Source organism: Dipodomys ordii, unplaced genomic scaffold, assembly GCF_000151885.1.
Source record: "Dipodomys ordii isolate 6190 unplaced genomic scaffold, Dord_2.0 Scaffold13, whole genome shotgun sequence".
In the NCBI taxonomy this organism is placed as follows: domain Eukaryota; kingdom Metazoa; phylum Chordata; class Mammalia; order Rodentia; family Heteromyidae; genus Dipodomys; species Dipodomys ordii.
Genome location: NW_012267229.1, coordinates 24,111,691 through 24,129,148, shown reverse-complemented (window position 1 = coordinate 24,129,148; position 17,458 = coordinate 24,111,691). Strand labels below are relative to the sequence as shown.

The window sequence follows — 17,458 nt, the reverse complement described above, 5'->3', positions numbered from 1 at the left end:
CCCCTCCGAGCCTCCACTTAGTATGCCGCCCCTCCCCCACTTCCCAGGCCTCTGAGTCATCACTGCGGCCCATGCAGACGCGCCTTCCACCGACATTATCTTTAACGTTGTGTAATCATGAAATATTAATGACCGATATTGAATTTAAAGTACAATTTGTGTCTGAGACCTTCGGTGGACGGGTGGCTGTGAAGGGACAGTCTTCCCTGGGGAGGGAGGGACTTGGAAGTCAGTGCCCGTGGGGGTGCTGGGCCTGCTGTCTCCTCCAGGCTGTCAGCCGGCAGCTAGCTGCCTAGGACAGCAGAGGACATGGGAATAGTTAGCAGTCCCCCCCCCAGCCCCCCACCCCCGCTAAGTCTCACAGGGCCTCCATTTTCCTTCAGTTACCCAGCACACTCCCAGTGGATGAATGAATTTGGATCTGAGCAAGGCTCGCTCCCCCCCCATCCCTCCTGCCACGCCCCCAGCCTGTACCTGCCATGCTGTCACACAGGCCAGGTGCACCATGGCCATGCAGTGCTTACTGAGTGTAGGAAGGAGCCTTCTGCCTGGCACTGGTGCTCATGCCTGGAATCCTAGCTATTCAGGAAGCTGAGATCTGAGGATGGTGGCTCAAAGCCAGCTGGGGCGGAAAAGGCTTTGAGATTCTTATTTTCAATTTGCCAGCAAAAAGCAGGAAATGGAGGCATGGCTCCAGTGGTAGAGTGCCAGCCTTGAGCAAAAGAGCCATGGTAGGGCTAAAAGCCCTGAGTTCAAGCCCCAGTACCAGCGCATCTCTCTCTCTCTCTCTCTCTCATACACACACACATGCATACACGCATGTATGTATATACTCATGCATGCACGCATGCACACACAGTGATAATACCTACCTTTTTGAATGACTCATAACTTGCAATAATAGCAGCTGCTATTTATGGAAAGTTTACAGTGGGCCAGATATTGTGCTGGGTGTACAATGGACAACGGATCCTCAGAGAGTGGAAACCACACATAGTAGGTGCCCAGCACCATGCCTGACACACACGGGGGCGCAGAAGGACTCTGAGAGGGAACAGCAGCAGATCTTCCCAGTTTCATGGCTGGGGAGGCTGAGGACCAGGTGAGGAGCAATTTACCCATGTGTCAATCAGGCTTTGCCCTTCTGGCACTAGGGAGGGGGGCTCAGAGGCTGGTGAACAAGCAGAGCGGAGAGAGGGGTGTCATCAAAGTCAGGTGACAGAGGGCTCAAGGACTCCGCCCACATGTCCCCCCTTAGTCCGTGGCTTTGCCTTTCTACCCCAGGCAGCCTGGGCTGGGCGCTGGGGTCTGGTGTTACCAGGCTTAACCAATGTGTCGGCTCCCATGGCAGCCAGGGAGAGGCAGGTCAGCCACCAGCCTTGGGGTGGAGTGCCAGAGGAGGGGGGCTGTGGGGACACCAAGAGCTGGAGGGAACCGGTCCGGGGCGCTGGGCTAGCTTGGCACTCAGCAGATGAGTTGGCCCCAGGGACAAAGCAGCCCAACATCAGGAACCCTAGGGACCCATCAGGACCCCCCCACCCATCCCCAATTCCATCCTCCCATCACCATCCAGGGAGGAGTAACCCCCCCCACCAGGCCAAGGGAGCCAAACAGATCTGAGGAGTCCCTGAGCGGTGGGCACCGAGCTCCCCACGTCCCCGCGCTGGAGCCCCGCCCGGCTGCTCCCCCAGCCAGCCCCCTCCTGTCTTAGATGTGGTAGTTGGGCTGCTCAGTCTTCCTGCCCAGCTGGCCGCTCTCATCAGAGCCTGGGGTTCGCATGCTATTTAATTCCCTCCCTCCCTCCGGCAGGGCAGAGCGAGGGGCTGGAGAGGGGTTGTCTCCCCTCCCCTGCCCACACTGCAAAGGGGGGGAAACCTCCCAGCTGCTCCCCCTCCCCCTCCCCCTTCTTTCCTCACCTCTCTCCTCCCTGCGCTTCTCTTTCTCTATAGCATCCCCCTCCGCTGCTCCCCCCCAAATCAGGAAGGCTTCACCGTCCCTTCCCTACTAGCCACGCGTGGACCGTGAAATCTACTCATGAAGCGCCTACTGTGTGCTGTGCACAGCGGGTTCTCAGGGAGGAGAGAGAAGCTGGGACGCAGAGCATGCTGGGTGAAGGTCACGGCCAGGAGGAGCGGGCCTCCTCTGTGGCAAGGGGCAGGTTCAGGCAGAAACGAAAGGGGAAGAGGGCAGACCCTAGCTGGGCTCCCCTGCCTCACACCTGCACCCTAGCTACTCAGAAGGCTGAGATCTGGGGATCCCGGTTCAAAGCCAGCCCAGGCAGGAAAGTCCGTGAGACTCTTATCTCCAATAAACCACTAGAAAACCAGAAGTGGTGCTGTAGCTCAAGCAGTAGAGCGCTCACCTTGAGCTGAGGAGTGCAGGGACAGCGCCCAGGCCCAGAGTTCAAGCCCCACAACCACCACCAACAACAAAAAGTCAGACCCTCCCACAGGAGGGGAGGGGAGGAGGGAGGGAGGAAGTGGGGAGGCTCTGGCAGCAGCATCCATGGGGCCTGGTGGGCAGTATGACTTGACCTTTCCTCCCAGTGCCCCGAGTCCAGGCTAGTCAAGGAAGGCCTCCTCGAGGAGGCAGGACGTGTGTTCGGGGCCTCAAAAGCAAGGATTCTGGCAGATAGAGAAAGGCAAGATGCTGTTGGTCAAAGGCCCTCTCCTTGGAACTGTGTTGGAGTCCCGGCCCTGGCCCCTGTTCCATAGGTGATTTGCTCCCATCTCTGAGCTGGATTCCGCATCCATAGCCCAGGGGTGATAGTGTCCAGCTTCCAGTGATGGGCAATAGGCTGAAATGGGACAGCACAGACCCTGGCCATGGCAGGTGACGCATAGGTGTCTGCTGCAGCCTTTCTGGCCACCAGGCTCAGGCCCTTTGTCTTCTTCTCTTCCCACTGGCCCCCAACGATCTCTCCTCCCTGTTTTAGTTCCAAATGCCAGGTGAGTTACACTGCCTGGGACTGAGATCTTCCTCAAAAGAGATCTACAGCCTTCCCTCCCACCCCAGGGCCTTTGCACATGCTGATCTGGCTCCTTAGGCCAATCTTTCCCTCCCCACCCCCTTCACCTGGTTACTTCCTAGTCAAATCTCAGCGGAAATGCCACCCACTCTGGGGAAAACATCCCTGAACCCCCAGCAGGGTGGCACTCCCTGCTCCAGACCTGCTCCCAAACTTCTATCCTTGCCACTCTTGTCTCTGTCTGAAGACACTGCCTGTCTATCTCTCAAAGGGTCCTGTTGTTCTTTGCTGCTGTGTCCTTCCTACAAAGGAGCCGCTCACTGAACAGCATCAGCAAAGCCTGAGTCCCATTTCCACCTTGCGCAGTGCAGTCCCCCTTCTTATCCTCTCTACTTAAGGCCCAAAGAAGGCAAGAGTCCTGCCGCACTGCCCTAACTTTGGCCCCTTTCTGACATACATGCTGAGCTGTCCAGCCTCCTCCGACCCTTGGAGCCCTGGGGGAGGAGGCAGGGCGGGGGGATCCCACCTGCCACTCCCCGGGTGAATGGTGGGGCTGGCCAGCCCAGGAAGCACTGGGCCAAAGCACGTCTCATTTTAATTTCGGATTCACTTAAGGCTACAGGCCTGCTCAGCTCTGGGCTGTCAGTCAGCCTTCCTCAAGGCTGCATCAATTAGTTTAAAAATATTGAATGTAATTTTGCCTGACACAACATATTGCAGCTACTGCAAAATATAATTTATTTTAGAAGAAGAAATAATTAAACTAATTTGCATGTCAGTCAGCTGAACTGAGATGCCAGGGGAGGAAGGCAGGCCAGAGGGGGCGGTGGGGGCGGGACCCAGCCTCAGAAACGGGCACCTGGCACCGGACACTGGCGAGGTCAGGCTGAGCGGGGCTCTGAGAGGTGGAGGCCAAGGGATAGCTAAAGAGAAGGCTGGTGACCTTGTGTCTGGATGTTGCACCCCAGCTCTGCCTTGGGGGGGATCCCCTGCCACTTGTGGGGCCTCGGTTTCTTTATCTGTAAGATGGGGTTGAGCAGGCCTCCTCCCCCGGTTATTTCCAGGCTCCTGTGGGATCCTAGGGCATTGTAAAGTTGGAAAATCCTGCTTGGAGGTCAAGGTGATGGGCCGATGGGTTTATTTTACCTCAGAAACACAGAAGGCAAGGGCTGTGGAATTTGTGATTGGCAGTTATTATATTGTGCCCAGAAGGGGCCTCACCAGAGGCCAAGCATTGGGCCAAACCCCTCCCCTCCCGCCCCCCACCTCCACTTGCTGGTTACCCCAAGACACAGCTCACCATATTCGGTTCCTATCAGATCCCCCTGGGAAATGTTTTTAAAACATCAATGGCCACGCCTTGGACATTGGGACGTTTTTTGTTTCGTTTTTTTTTTTTTTTTTCCAGTCATAGGGCTTAAACTCAGGGCCTGGGCACTGTCCCTGAGCTCTTTCACTCAAATCTAGTGCTCTACCACTTGAGCCACAGCACCACTTCTGGTTTTCTGATGGTTAATTAGGGATAAGAGTCTCACGGACTTTCCTGCCCAGGCTGGCTTTGAACCAAGATCCTCAGATCTCAGCCTCCTGAGTAGCTAGGATGACAGACGTGAGCCACCAGCACCTGGCACCTTCAGACTTTTGAATGGCTTTCCCAGGAGATCTTGGGTAAACTCAGGCCAGAGAACCATGGCGCCAAGGTCAAGGGCTCTGCTTCTTAGAATGGAGGATCCCAGGCCAGAAGGACCGGGTGCTCCCAGGAGGTGACCGTAGGACGTGTCAGGCGGAGCTGGGACAGGCGAGGTCCTCGGGCAGGTGGCAGGTGCTCCAGGAGCCCCTTCTGCATAGACTAGGACCCGTCTCTCCCTCCAGGCCCCACCCCGCCCCCTCCTGCCTGGGCCTGGAGACAGGCACCAGATTGTGACTGTGGGCCCCCCCCCCGCCCCGCTCTGGCCTCCTGAAAGCACCCCATCTGTCTGTTTAGGTTCCTTGGCAGCGCACTCTTAAAAATAACAGCTCACCGGGCATTCCCAGTCACGACTCGCATCCCTCAGCCCCCGCCCCCGGGAGAGCCCTCTAATCGCTGAGGCTGCAGATCTGCGTGAGCTGCGAAGATAAGGGGGTCCCTGGTGGAGGGGAGATCCGGAGGGGGGGTCCAGCCTGAGCCGATGAAGGCCCCCCACCCTGCCTTCCCACCTCCTGCTTCCCTTTATCAGCCCACTCCCCTCCCCGACCCTTCGAGTGCCTGGCTGCCCAGCAGCTCCCTGCCAGCACCCATTTGGCAGATGGGAAAACTGAGGCACGGAGAAGGCAAGGGGGCTAGTGCAGATCAAACAGCCTCCGAGCGGCAGGCCCCGATCAGAACCCCGGGGTGCCAGTCCTAGCACTTGGTTGCTCTGCCACAGCCCCAGTGCCTGGCATTGCAGGGGGCAGGGCCTTTCCCAAGATCCAGCCCTAGGTCAGCGGCCCGGCCACGCCCACTGCCCAAGCCTCCTGCAGTCTCAGTCCTTCTGGGCTTCGTTCATTTGTCCAGCGTGTGTGAGAACTGCAGATGTAGAGCCCACGGCTTCCTCTTCACGTCCCAGCTGACCGTGGCAGGGGGTCAGCGTGGCCTCTGCACCCGCGGGGAGGCACGGCCAGGGCAGCGGCGGGGGTGACGGTGACGTTACTGTGGTGACGGTGGAGAGGAGGGTGTGGGTGGCTCTGACAGTTCCCTGGGGCGCTGGCGACGGTGGTGAGGCTAATGGTAGTCATGGGGATGGCCGGTCGGCGGAGGCGGTGTAGTAACGGGGGTGGGACTGCAGGTGGCGTTGGTGGGTGGTGAGGTGTGTGAAGGGGTGGGCGGGGGTGTGGGGAGGAGATGCCCTCAGTGGCACTGACACCGAGGGCCGTGGGGATGACGCTGAGGAAGCTGGTGACGGCTCGCTCGCCGAAGCCGGGTACCCCCGTCCTGGACCTTATACCGATTCAGGCACCTCCCAAGCCCTCAGTGCCACCCAGTCCAGTCCTGGGAGCGAGGGGTTCCAGGGCCCCTCAGCTTCCGCCCCAGCCCCTCCTGTGCTGTCACGGCAGACAACCACGCTCAGCTGTCCCGAGCATCCCTGCGGATCCGGATCCTGGACGTGAACGACAACCCCCCGGAGCTGGCCACGCCCTATGAGGCCGCAGTGTGCGAGGATGCCAAGCCAGGCCAGGTACCACTGTGGGGTGCTGGGGGTGGTACCACTGCATGTGTGAGGGTGCTGGGATCCAGGTACCACTGGGGGGGGTGCACCGTGTGTGTGTGTGTGTGTGTGTGTGTGTGTGTGTGTGTGTGTGTGTGTGCTGGGATCCAGGTACCACTGGGAGGGGCGGTTTGGGGGCTGGGGTGGATGCCCGGCCTGGCAGGGCCCGTGAAAGCCCAGGCCAGCGTGGCAGTAGCCTCCCACCAGCCCCGCCCCTCCTCCCCTCAGCTCATCCAGACCATCAGCGTGGTGGACAGAGACGAGCCGCAGGGTGGACACCGCTTCTATTTCCGCCTGGTGCCCGAAGCACCCAGCAGCCCTCATTTCTCTCTGCTGGACATCCAGGGTGAGTCAGCTGTGAGCCAGCAAGGGGCCGGCCTGGAGAGGGCGGAGCCGGCCTTCCCTGCCCCCCACTGGCGCCCCGAGGGCCAGTGCTGGGTCCAGGGTCAGAGCGAGGGCCAGTGCTGGGTCCAGGGTCAGAGCCCGGGTCCACCTGGGGCTGAGCCAGGCCACGCAGAGCAAGCAGAGAGTGGGTTTGCTGAGAAGGGGGCATCGGGGTGAGCTCTGGGGGGCACAGGGATCCAGAGAGGGCGGCCAGAGGACCTGCAGGCCCGTGCCCAGGAGCCCCTCTCCTTGAGGAAGCCGCACATGCTCCCGGGCTCCGGCTCCGTGCCTGGGGACGCCCATCACCCTGAGGAGTTCACACCTGCCCTGTGCCGGTGCCTCTGGCCTCAGCTCCACACTGGGGAAGCAAGCTCCTGTCCAGCCCAGCGTGTTGGCAGAGACAAGGCGTTGGTAGAGGGAGGAATAATGTGACTCGGGAGCCTGGGCTCTGGGCTGGGGCATGGCTCAAGCTGGAGAGCACCTGCCTAGGATGTGAATGGTGGCTCTCCGTGCAATCCTCAGTAGGGGAAACAAACAAGCAAACGAGAGCCTCGATTTGGCTCTGTTCACTGCCAGAGCCTGCATTCCTAGAGCCACGCCTGGCACATCACAGGGGTCTGAGAAGATGTGTTGCGTGAAACTGAAAAATAAGGCCAGGTAAGATTGGACGCTCCAATCGTAGGATGGTCTGGGAAGGTCTCTCTGAGGGGTCCATGGTGAGTTGAGATCTAAAGGAAATGAAAAGGGTGAGCCTTGCTCATAACTGGTCTAGAAACAGCAAGCACAAAGGCCCTGAGGTAGAAGCTGAGGTGAGAAAACAGAAGACTTGTGTGGTTGGAACAAGTGAGAGACAGGGTAAGGAGGAGCTGTGGTCAGAGACCTTGGGGGTCCAGACTGCATCATTCCTTCTGGCGCTGGGATAGATCTGAGCTCACCCCAGGACCCTTACACCCACCCTCCAGAGTGCATCTGCAGTGACCTCTGAAGCCAGACCCATCTGTATTCCCTGAAGCCATGTTAACAAGATTTAACAGCCGGTGCAGCAGCAAAGACAGCCGGAAAAAGATATTTACCACAACCTGGAGGGGCCCTGGTGGCCCTGCTGTGCCCAGCATTAACCCCTTAGTGGCTTGATTGTGTCAGAGCGTTGGTGCCTAGGCGAAGAGCTGAGCTGAAGGAAGGATTTGGGGCTGGGCCATGGCTATGTAAACCTCTCTAGAATATTCCAATAGCTTACCAACCAGCACATCCCAGCCCAGGCTTCACTCAGTGGCATCCTAAGCTAGGCCCCAGAGGCTCTAATAACTCAGATCAGCCTCTCCACAGTCACGAGCCTTGCCAGCCAGGGGCTTGAGATTCTGCCCTCTTCCCCACAACCCTGCCTGCTTCTCTTTGATGAGCCCTCCCCTCTTTCCCCCCTCCCCCCCGCCAGAGCTGCCCTCCAAGGTGACCATAGCCCCTGGGATGCAGCAGCCTGCCTAGCTCAGGGCCTCTCAGCAGGGCTCCTCTTCCGGTTGCTCAGCCCCTTCCTGTATCATGCAGGCCCCCCCTCCTCCCGATATAAATATCTTACATGACAACAGGCTACCCCACCCCATCTGTTTCTTTGTGCAAATTTGTAGCCAGTTTGGAAACGTGATTTATAAATATTGCTCTTGCAGCCAGCAATTGACACTGATGTATGTCAGGCCAGATGGATGGGTGCAGCGCTGGGCACGAGGCCCACCTAGATGGGTGGGCGTGGCCCGGTGTGGCCAGGGGCTTCCCCCGCAGATGCCAGCTGCTGTCTGCTGGGGGCGGGGAGGAGGGGCGAGCTGGAAAGGTTCAAGACTGAGGCCCAGGGAATTTCTTTCCTGGGGCCAAGGAGTGGCAGAGGCTGGAGCTCTCAGAACATATGGCTGCCTGGCCAAAGACAGGAACCCTGAGAGACACACATCTCTGTCTTGCTTGGCAATTTGAGGCTGGGCCCCGGCCAGCCGCTCATTTCTCAGATCTGTCTGCTTCTCTGTGTTGTCACTACTGCTATTGTTTCCCACGTAGCACACCGAAGCCTCCGTCTTCCAAGCCCACTCCTGTGTTTTCGGTTTTCCTGACTAGACAGCAGGCTCAGTGAGGAACAGGAACTGCTGTCCCCCTTCGTGCCCGCCAGGTCCCCAGGGGCTGCGATCGTTGTGACATGTAGAGGATGCTTTGTTCGGATCTGCTGTGAAATGCATCGATTATCTATCACTAGGCCACTTCTTGGCTTCAAACCCGATAATTAGTGGTCTCTCATTGCTTTTAAGAAAATAATCCTAGGGCCCAGCATGGTGGCATATGGCTATAATCTCAAGTACAAGAGAACTGGAGGATTATGGTTGAGGCTAACCTGGGAAAAAGTATGAGGCTCTCTCTAAAAACAAGGTGAAGCAAAACCAAACCTACAGCAAAACCACAATGGGCCACTGGCCTGGCTCAAGTGATAGAGAAGTTGCTTAGCAAGTGCAGGGCCCCTGACTTCAATCTCCAGCATGGCAAAGAGAGAAAGAGGCAGGAAGGGAGGGAGGAGGGAGAGAAGAAGAGAGTGAAGGAAGGGATCATTTAAATTCCTTACTAATACCAACCTTCCAATTTTTCCATGATGCACTCCTGCCTGCCCCTCCAGCCTGGACCAGACTCACTCTTAGCTGTCACCTAGCCCTCCAGCCACAAAGGACGGTGTCCAGGGCCTTGGTGTATTATGTTCCAGCCTTTGGGCTTTTGCACAAGCTGTTCTTTTTCCTTTGTTCAAGGCTCAGAAATACTAGCATCTCTTCCAAGAAGCTCTCCCTGACACCTGTTCTTCACCCATCGCTGGCTGAGGCCCTCTGTTGGGTGCTCTTCGTACACTTGTACTTCACCACACTTCCCATGGCTTGTAATTGTAATAAACATATTGGGTTAGCATTTGTCTCTCATATTGGAAACTCTGGTCCAGGACCACAGTTAATTTATATTTCCATTGTTTTCCTCCAGTGACTAATGTAATGCCTAGTACATAGGAGTTAATAAAGATTTGTTGGGGGAAAAAAAGCAGGGAGGAGGGAGAAAGGGAGGAGAAAAGAAGGAAGAAAATGAGGGAGGAAGGAAAGAAGGGAAGAAAGGGAGGGAGGGATGGAGGGAGAGAGGGAAGAAGGGAGGGAAGGAGGAAGGGAAGAACAGTGCGTCAGTAGATGGGTGGTGAGGGTTAATGAATGGATGGACAGATGATGGATGAATAATAGATGGATGGATAGGTGGGTGATGGAAGTGGGCAAGTGTGTGGATGTTGGATGAGTGGACAGAGGCGAGTGGGCAGATATATGGATAGATGGGAAGATGGATGGATGAGAGGATAAATGGATAGATGGAAGGAAGGGTGGAAGGAAGGATGGAAGAATGGATAATGGAAGTGAACAGATGGCTAAATGGGTGGGTGGAGGTAAATGAATGAGATGGCTGGATAGTTTAATAGATAGAGAAAGTGTAAGTATGTATGTATATATGGGTGAGTGAATGGATGGATGGATGGGTGGATGGATGGATGGATGGATAATGGTGGTGGACAGATAGATGGATGATGGATGGATAGATTTATAGAGGTATATAAATGGAAATAGATGGATGGATTAATGGATAGATGGAAGTGTATGGATGTATGGATGAATGATGGAGGTGGACAGGTAGATAGATGATGGCCGGATAGACAGATGGATGAAGATGGATGAATGGAAATGGATGGGTGGATGTATGGTTAGATGATTTCATTAGATAAATTCAAACAAGTTATTTCTCTCCGAGCCTCAGCTTCTACCTATATAAAATAAAGACAATGCTCCTGCTCCTGGTGGTTATGAGGACCAAACACTGCTCTTCATTTTAAGCACCTGCATAGTCCTGATACATAAAAAGCATCCAGTCAGTGCACATGAGAACCACACCACTCTCCTTACTATTGAGACCCCTTCCTTCCCCAGTGGAAGGCAGATGTTTTTCCAGCTGGGGGTGATTCACCCTTTGGCGTAGGGGGAGCAGGAAGGGGTCAGAGTTTGAATCAGAGCTGGAGGAGCTGATCCATGAGCACGGAAAGTGGTGGCTCATTCAAGCAGTGTGCCTCAACACTGGCTCAGTGCCAGAACCTCCAGTTGGCCAGCAGTGGAGAGACGGGCACACACTAGCTTAACGCAAGGTGACAAGTGCTGTAACAGAACTGTGCATGGCACCTGCATTGTCAGAGTAGGGAGCGGGGAGCCATAAATCCTTCCTTCCCAGGGAAGCAGAGAAAGGAGGCCAAAGGAAGGAGGTGACATTTAGCTGGAGCATGACAGATGAGAAATTTGCCCAGGCAAGAAGGTGGAGAGGGTGTCTCGATAGTGGAGATTTTATGAGGAGTGGCAAGGACACCCAGGGGCACGAATGGGGTGTGGCACAGGGAAAATGGGGCTGAATCAGAAAGAAACATTAACCAGCATATGGCGAATTTACATGTGTCTGGAATTTTTCTAGGCCTGGGTTCTATCATTTAATTCTCACACCCTTATGATGCTTTTTCTTGGTTTACAGATCAAACTAAAGTCTAAAGAGCTAAGAGAGGTTCTCTAGCTAGTGCAGGACACACTTAGCATTACTTTTTAACATTTGTACATTGAAAGGTTCGAATGCATGTAAAAGTGGAGGAGGGAAGCCAAGGATGGACCACTGAATTGGGAACTACTAAGGAAGGGGCTGTTAGGCGAGAACAATGAGAGGTGAGGATTTCCAGCAGGAAATCAGGCCCTCCTTTTGCGGGGTTGGTTATAAAGGGCAGAGCAGTGGTCACCTGGCCTCTGATCTCTTCCTACCACCATTAATGAGAACTGAGAGGAGCCATCTATGATCAAGTGGCCTGACTCATACAGGACAGGTGTGGAGGAGACAGGAAGGTCAGAAGAAGTACCTGTGCTCCCTTCCCCTGAGACCTGCCCGGATCCCCAGGAACAGGCTAACGTTGGACACTGAGTAGCATTTGTGCCAGTTTGCTATCCACTCTGGCTGCCTGTGAAAAAGGAACATGGGTTAGGAGACCCCAGGCTACAGGCTCAGCATCTTAATGAGAGTTTTCCAAGCCAGCTCCAGAAATCTTGACTGGCATGAAGGACAGAAAGGTCCCTCCGCCAAAGGCAGAGAGATGCCAGCCAGTGTTCCCAGTGCTCTCTGATGACCCTGAACTTGTCAGGACCCAACAAACCATGATCCAAGGACCTCTAGACTCCTAGGGTCAGAATACATCGGACAACTGGAATGGGATCAAGAATAAAAATAGGTTGTTGAGACAAATGACCAAAAAAAGAATTGTTTTTGAAATAGCCAAGGCCAGAACCTTGGCCCAGCTGGGGACAGAATCTTGGAATCGTTGGGGACAGTACCTTGGCACCGCTGACAACAAATCCTTGCAAGAGCTGGGAACAGAGGCCCAGGGTAGCAGAGGACAAAATTGGAGGCTATGTGACTGGAACACACAGTGGGCAGCCGAGGGCAGAATTAGGGGACACGAGGGAACAGCCCCAGTTCAGTCAGTTAAGAGGCATCCGTTGGGACATGAAAGATAAAGCTCCAGGTTGGACCAGGAGGGGGCTGGGATGAAAGGGGCTGACCTGAGTCACTGCCACCTGCTTCTCCTGAAACAGACAACACGGCCGCGGTGCATACACAGCATGTGGGCTTCAACCGGCAGGAGCAGGACGTCTTCTTCCTGCCCATCCTCGTGGTGGACAGCGGGCCGCCCACGCTGAGCAGTACGGGCACGCTCACCATCCGCATCTGCGGCTGTGACGGCTCTGGCACCATCCAGTCCTGTAACACCACGGCCTTCGTCATGGCAGCCTCCCTCAGCCCTGGAGCCCTCATCGCTCTCTTGGTCTGTGTCCTCATCCTGGTTGGTGAGTCCCCCTGAAAGCAACCCACCTCTCCTGAGTGGCCCTCATCCTAGGATCAGCTAGCCTCAGTTTTCCTCAACACACACACACACACACACAACCAGCTCCAAGCCCTAACCCACAGCTCCTGTGGGAAATCTCCCAAATACAGAGCCACGTACCACCTGTCCCTGGCGTCCCCCTGACATTCTATACCTGCTGCCCAACTCTACACAGCCCAAACTCTTCCCTAGGATTTAAAAGCCATGCATATAAGGCATCAGTGGTTCACTCCTGTGATTCTGGCTGATTGAAGCCAGCTCAGGCAGCAAAGTCCATGTGACTCATCTCCAATAAACCAGGAAAAAAAGAAGCCAGAAGTAGAGCTGTGTGGCTCAAGTGGTAGCACACCAGTCCTGAGTGAATGAAGATAAGGGAGAGCTCCCTGGCCCTGAGTTCAAACCCTAGTAGCAGTGTACACACAAAGCCACACATGTATTGTAAAAATTCTCTCTGCCGTTAGCCCTATTTTATTCTCCTTCAGGAAAATGCACAACTACATGACCCAAGAATATCATCTTGTTTTGTTTTTTTGGGGGGAAGGGGTCCTAGGGCTTAAACTCAAGGCCTGGGCACTGTCCTTGAGCTTTTTGTTGTTGTTGTTAGTTGTAGGGCTTGAACTCTGGGCTTGGGTGCTGTCCCTACACTCTTCAGCTCAAGGCTAGCGCTCTACCACTTGAGCCACAGCATCACTTCTGGTTTTCTGGTGGTTAATTAGAAATAAGAGTCTCACAGACTTTCCTGCCTGGGCTGGCTTTGAACTGTGATCCTCAGATCTCAACTAGTAGCTAGGATTACAGGCATGAGCCACTGGTGTCCAGCTGTCCCTGAGCTTTTGTGCTCAAGATTAGCACTATACTGAAGATAATAAGAGTTTCATGGACTTTCCTGCCTGGGCTGGTTTCGAACTGTAATTTTCAGATTTCAGTCTCCTGAGTAGCTAGACTTACAGGCATGAACCACTGGCATCCGGCTACCATCCCATTCTTTAGAAGAGGTGACTTAAGCTCAGAGAAGTGAAATGGTTATGTGGGGACAGAGCTAGTCTTTTGACTTGAACTTCGATCTCGTCACCTTGTGCTCCTCTTCCTCTACCTCTGCCCCCTGCTAGGAATTTAGACAGGACAACATCTGAATGGCTACCTGATACCACCAGCAGTTATTGGAGCCCTGATGTGTCCCGAATGATCTAAATGGGATGCTCCCTTCCCAGCCCTTGCCACCCACGTGCTAATGGTACTGAGATTCCCGTCCTGCTGCTGGGGGCCCTGGGATGTTTCCATTATGGGCACCAGCTCAGCTCAGTCCCCTGGGAGACAGCAGCTGCCTCCTGCCCACCACTGGCGCGGCCTCTAAGGAGGCTCGTGCCCTCCACCGAGCTGGGAGCCCAGCCCCCCTTCTCTTAGGCTCAGGGCTCTGGAACCTTTTTTTTTTTTCCAGAGGGTGCACTTTATGGCGGTTTCATTTTCTGAGGCAGTGCAAACAAATTTCTGCCTAATTGCCCACAAACGAAGAAAGTGCACATCAGTACTCTAAAGGTGACGGGCGGAATCGCTGATGGGGCTGGCGCAGCTGCTGCCCGCCGCCCGCGGTCCCCGCCATCTGCTCTCGCGGGCATCCCCTTCCACAACTCTGGGCCTCCAGCTCCCAAAACTGCCTATCCATCTTGCCCACACCCCTCCCGATGCCTCCCTCCCCTCGTGCCCTCCCTCCAGGCCTGGCCCCAGCCCCCACCCCTCTCCCTGTCTTAAGCTACTTTGTGAGGTCGTGAGCCAGTACCAGGCTCCATGGTCCTAGCAGCTGGCACTGGCTACTGTTCTGGCTGGAACTATTCGGACCAGCAAGAAGAGTCTGATCCCTGACATAGTGCCCAGCAGACAACTGTCCATCCATCCATCTGCCCATCCATCCATCCATTTTCCACCTGCCAGCATTTGCTTACGTATCATCCTATGTGCTGGACTATTGAAGGCACATGTATTCATCAGTGAGCAAAAGACTTGAAATCTCTGAGTAAAGAGGAGTTGGGGTTGCTGTCACTGCCCTGGGGGGAGACTAAAGGTGGAGACTACAGGAGGAAAGACTGATCTCACCTCTGGGTACATCAAACTTGAGATTCTCTTGGTCAGCCAGATGACACTGGATGGGAAATGGAATTCACATCTGTCCAGGCTTCAGGGAATGGTCCAGCTGAGATGTATTTGTCACCTTCTAGACGGAACTTCAAGCCAGCAGACTAGAAGAGGCCCAAGACAGGGAGCATGCATGAAGAACCAGGTCTGAAGGCCAGAATGTCTGACTCTAAGCCTGAGAGGCAAAAAGCCTGCTTAGATGCCCTTAAAGCCAAGTGTGGTGGCAGACACCTGTAATCCCCACTAGTCAGGAGGATCTGGAGTTCAAGGCCAGCCTGGACAAAACTAGCCAACTCTGTCACCAAAACAAAATAAAAACAGAAAGGCTGGGGTGTGACACAAGTGGTAGAGCAGTTGACTAGCAATCACAAAGGGCCTGGGTTCAATCTCCAGTACTGGAAAGACTAAGAACAAGCCAACAGTAAGGTAGTGTGAGGGGGAAGGGGAGATATGGAGAAAAGAGATACCATTAATTCATTCATTCATTCACTTCACTTCACATAGCCTTCTATTCACCCACACTTTCATTTATTCACTGATTCATCCCAGATTTTAGTCATTCACTCATTCATCCAAGTTTCATTCATTCACTTACTCAAGCATATTTCCCTAGCTTATTACACACCAGGCACCAAGCTAGGCACACGTTTTCCAGGTCCAAGAAGGTACTTTGGCAGCAAGGGAGACAGCCATGTTACCTTAGCAGGATGTGGTCTAAGGCAGATCCAGGACTCCCAACTTGAGCTGCCTTCTTCATTACCCAGAGGCCTTAGAAAAGCAAACTGCCAACCTCACCCAGCATGTCTAGGGCCCAACAGAGCAAGTGTGTTTCTAACAAGTTCTCAGGGGTGGCTGCAGCCGGCCCAGGGCCACTACTACTTTCCTGTGTAGTGTGACAGGAAGGGGACACCCTTCCCAGGGGATCTTGGAGGCGAAGTCAAGCCCTGGGTGGCCAGACCTGGCACTGTGTGTTCTGGGGTAGGAGGAGACATGGAGGGGCCTGGGGTTTACAGGGGAGCTTTTGTAGGTTGTATGGAGGTTTGTGTGTATGTGTGATGGTCCTGTGGCTTGAACTTGGAGCCTGGGCACTGACCCCGAGCTTTTGTGCTCCAGACTAGTGATCTAGCACTTTAAACCACAGCTGCACTTCTGGCTTTCTGGAAGTTAATTGGCGATAACAGTCTCATGGACTTTCCTGCCCAGACTGGCTTGGAACTGTGGGTCTCAGATCTCAGCCTCCTGTGTTGCTAGGATTACAGGGGTGAGCATCTGTGCCTGTTCCTATAGGTCTCGATCTGAGACCTGAGCAGGAGCCGGGGACTTGCGGTGTAGATAGAAAGGGCAAGGGTAATGGGGCAGAGCTGAGGACACCCCTCACTCCTACAGCTCCGTCTGCCTTTCAAGCTGCAGCCTTCACACCCAGCACCTCGGGTCCTGGCACAGTGCATCTCCCCATAAGTTCAAGGCACGGCCCTCAAAGGTTAACTTCAGCCCCCAACACCCACAAACCCTTTGCACTTTCTCTATACCACCCCAAACCCCAGTGGCGACCTCACTTCAATTTGCATACCTCCAGAGACAAGTTCAGTTCTGACAGTAAGATGATTTGAACCCAGCCACTAGGATTATGAATGGCTCACTCTCATAATCCTAGCTACTCAGGAGGCCGAGATCTGAGGATCACAGCTTGAAGCCAGCCTGGACAGCAAAACCCATGAGACTCTCATCTCCAAATAGCAAGCAAAAAGCTAGAAGTGGAGCGGGGCTCCAGTGGTAGAACACCAGCCTTGAGCAAAAAAGCCAAGCAAGAGTGTGAAGCCCTGGATCCAAGCCCTACTTCACACACACACACACACACACACTCACACACAGACATGTACACACGTACACTGCACATACGCATACACATGTACATGCTCACACAGATAGTTTTGAGCAGAATTTCTCTAGGCTGTTGTGCACTGGGAGGGCTACACTGGGGTGCTGGTGAGCAGAGCCCTCACCCACGCCATGCCCCGTGTCCCCCGTGTCCTGTGTTCCCATGTCTCATGTCCCTTGTCCCCTGTGACCCTGTGTCCCATGCGCCTGTGTCCTCTGTATCCCCACCTCCTGTGTCCCATATCCTCATGTCCCCATGTTCCCCATGTCCCCTGACCTGTGTCCCTGCTCCCTGTATGTCTGTGTCCTCTGTCCCCCATCCTGTGTCCCCATGCTCCGTGTTCCCTGTCCTCATGTCTCCCGTGTCCCCTTGTGTCCCGTCCCCCGCGTCTTTGTGTCCCCCATATCCCCATGTCCTCTGTCTCCTGTGGTCCTTGTGTCCCCCATACCCCCGTGTCCCCTGACCCCATATCCCCCTGTGTCCCGTGTCCCCGCGCCCCTTGTGTCCTGTCCCCTGTGTCCTTGTGTCCCCCATACCCCCATGTCCTGTGTCCCCTGTGCCCTGTGTCCCCTGTCCTGTGTCCCCACACCCCTTGTGCCCTGTCCCCCGGGTCCTGTGTCCCCCGTGCCCCCGTGTCCCCCATGCCCCCGTGTCCCCTGTCCCCCGTGTCCCCTGTCCCCCGTGTCCCCCCGTGTCCCGCGTCCCCGCGCCCCGCGTCCCCGCGCAGTGCTGGTGCTGCTGATCCTCACCCTCCGGCGCCACCACAAGAGCCACCTGAGCGCCGAGGAGGACGAGGACATGCGGGACAACGTCATCAAGTACAACGACGAGGGCGGCGGCGAGCAGGACACGGAGGCCTACGACATGTCGGCGCTGCGGAGCCTGTACGACTTCGGGGAGGCGCAGGGCGGCGCGGCGGG

The 17,458-nt window shown here is 55.2% G+C and overlaps 1 protein-coding gene across 1 annotated transcript in view; it reads left to right on the top strand.

Moving 5' to 3' along the window:
* Positions 1-17,458, top strand: part of Cdh22 (cadherin 22, type 2) — a gene marked incomplete at its 5' end in the record, with an annotated part of 68,005 nt that overhangs the window by 46,850 nt on the left and 3,697 nt on the right. Inside the window, 4 exons of the mRNA XM_013010731.1 lie at positions 6,041-6,162; positions 6,421-6,538; positions 12,240-12,491; positions 17,266-17,453. Coding sequence (XP_012866185.1) covers positions 6,041-6,162; positions 6,421-6,538; positions 12,240-12,491; positions 17,266-17,453 — 680 coding nt within the window. The remainder of the gene's footprint in view (positions 1-6,040; positions 6,163-6,420; positions 6,539-12,239; positions 12,492-17,265; positions 17,454-17,458) is intronic.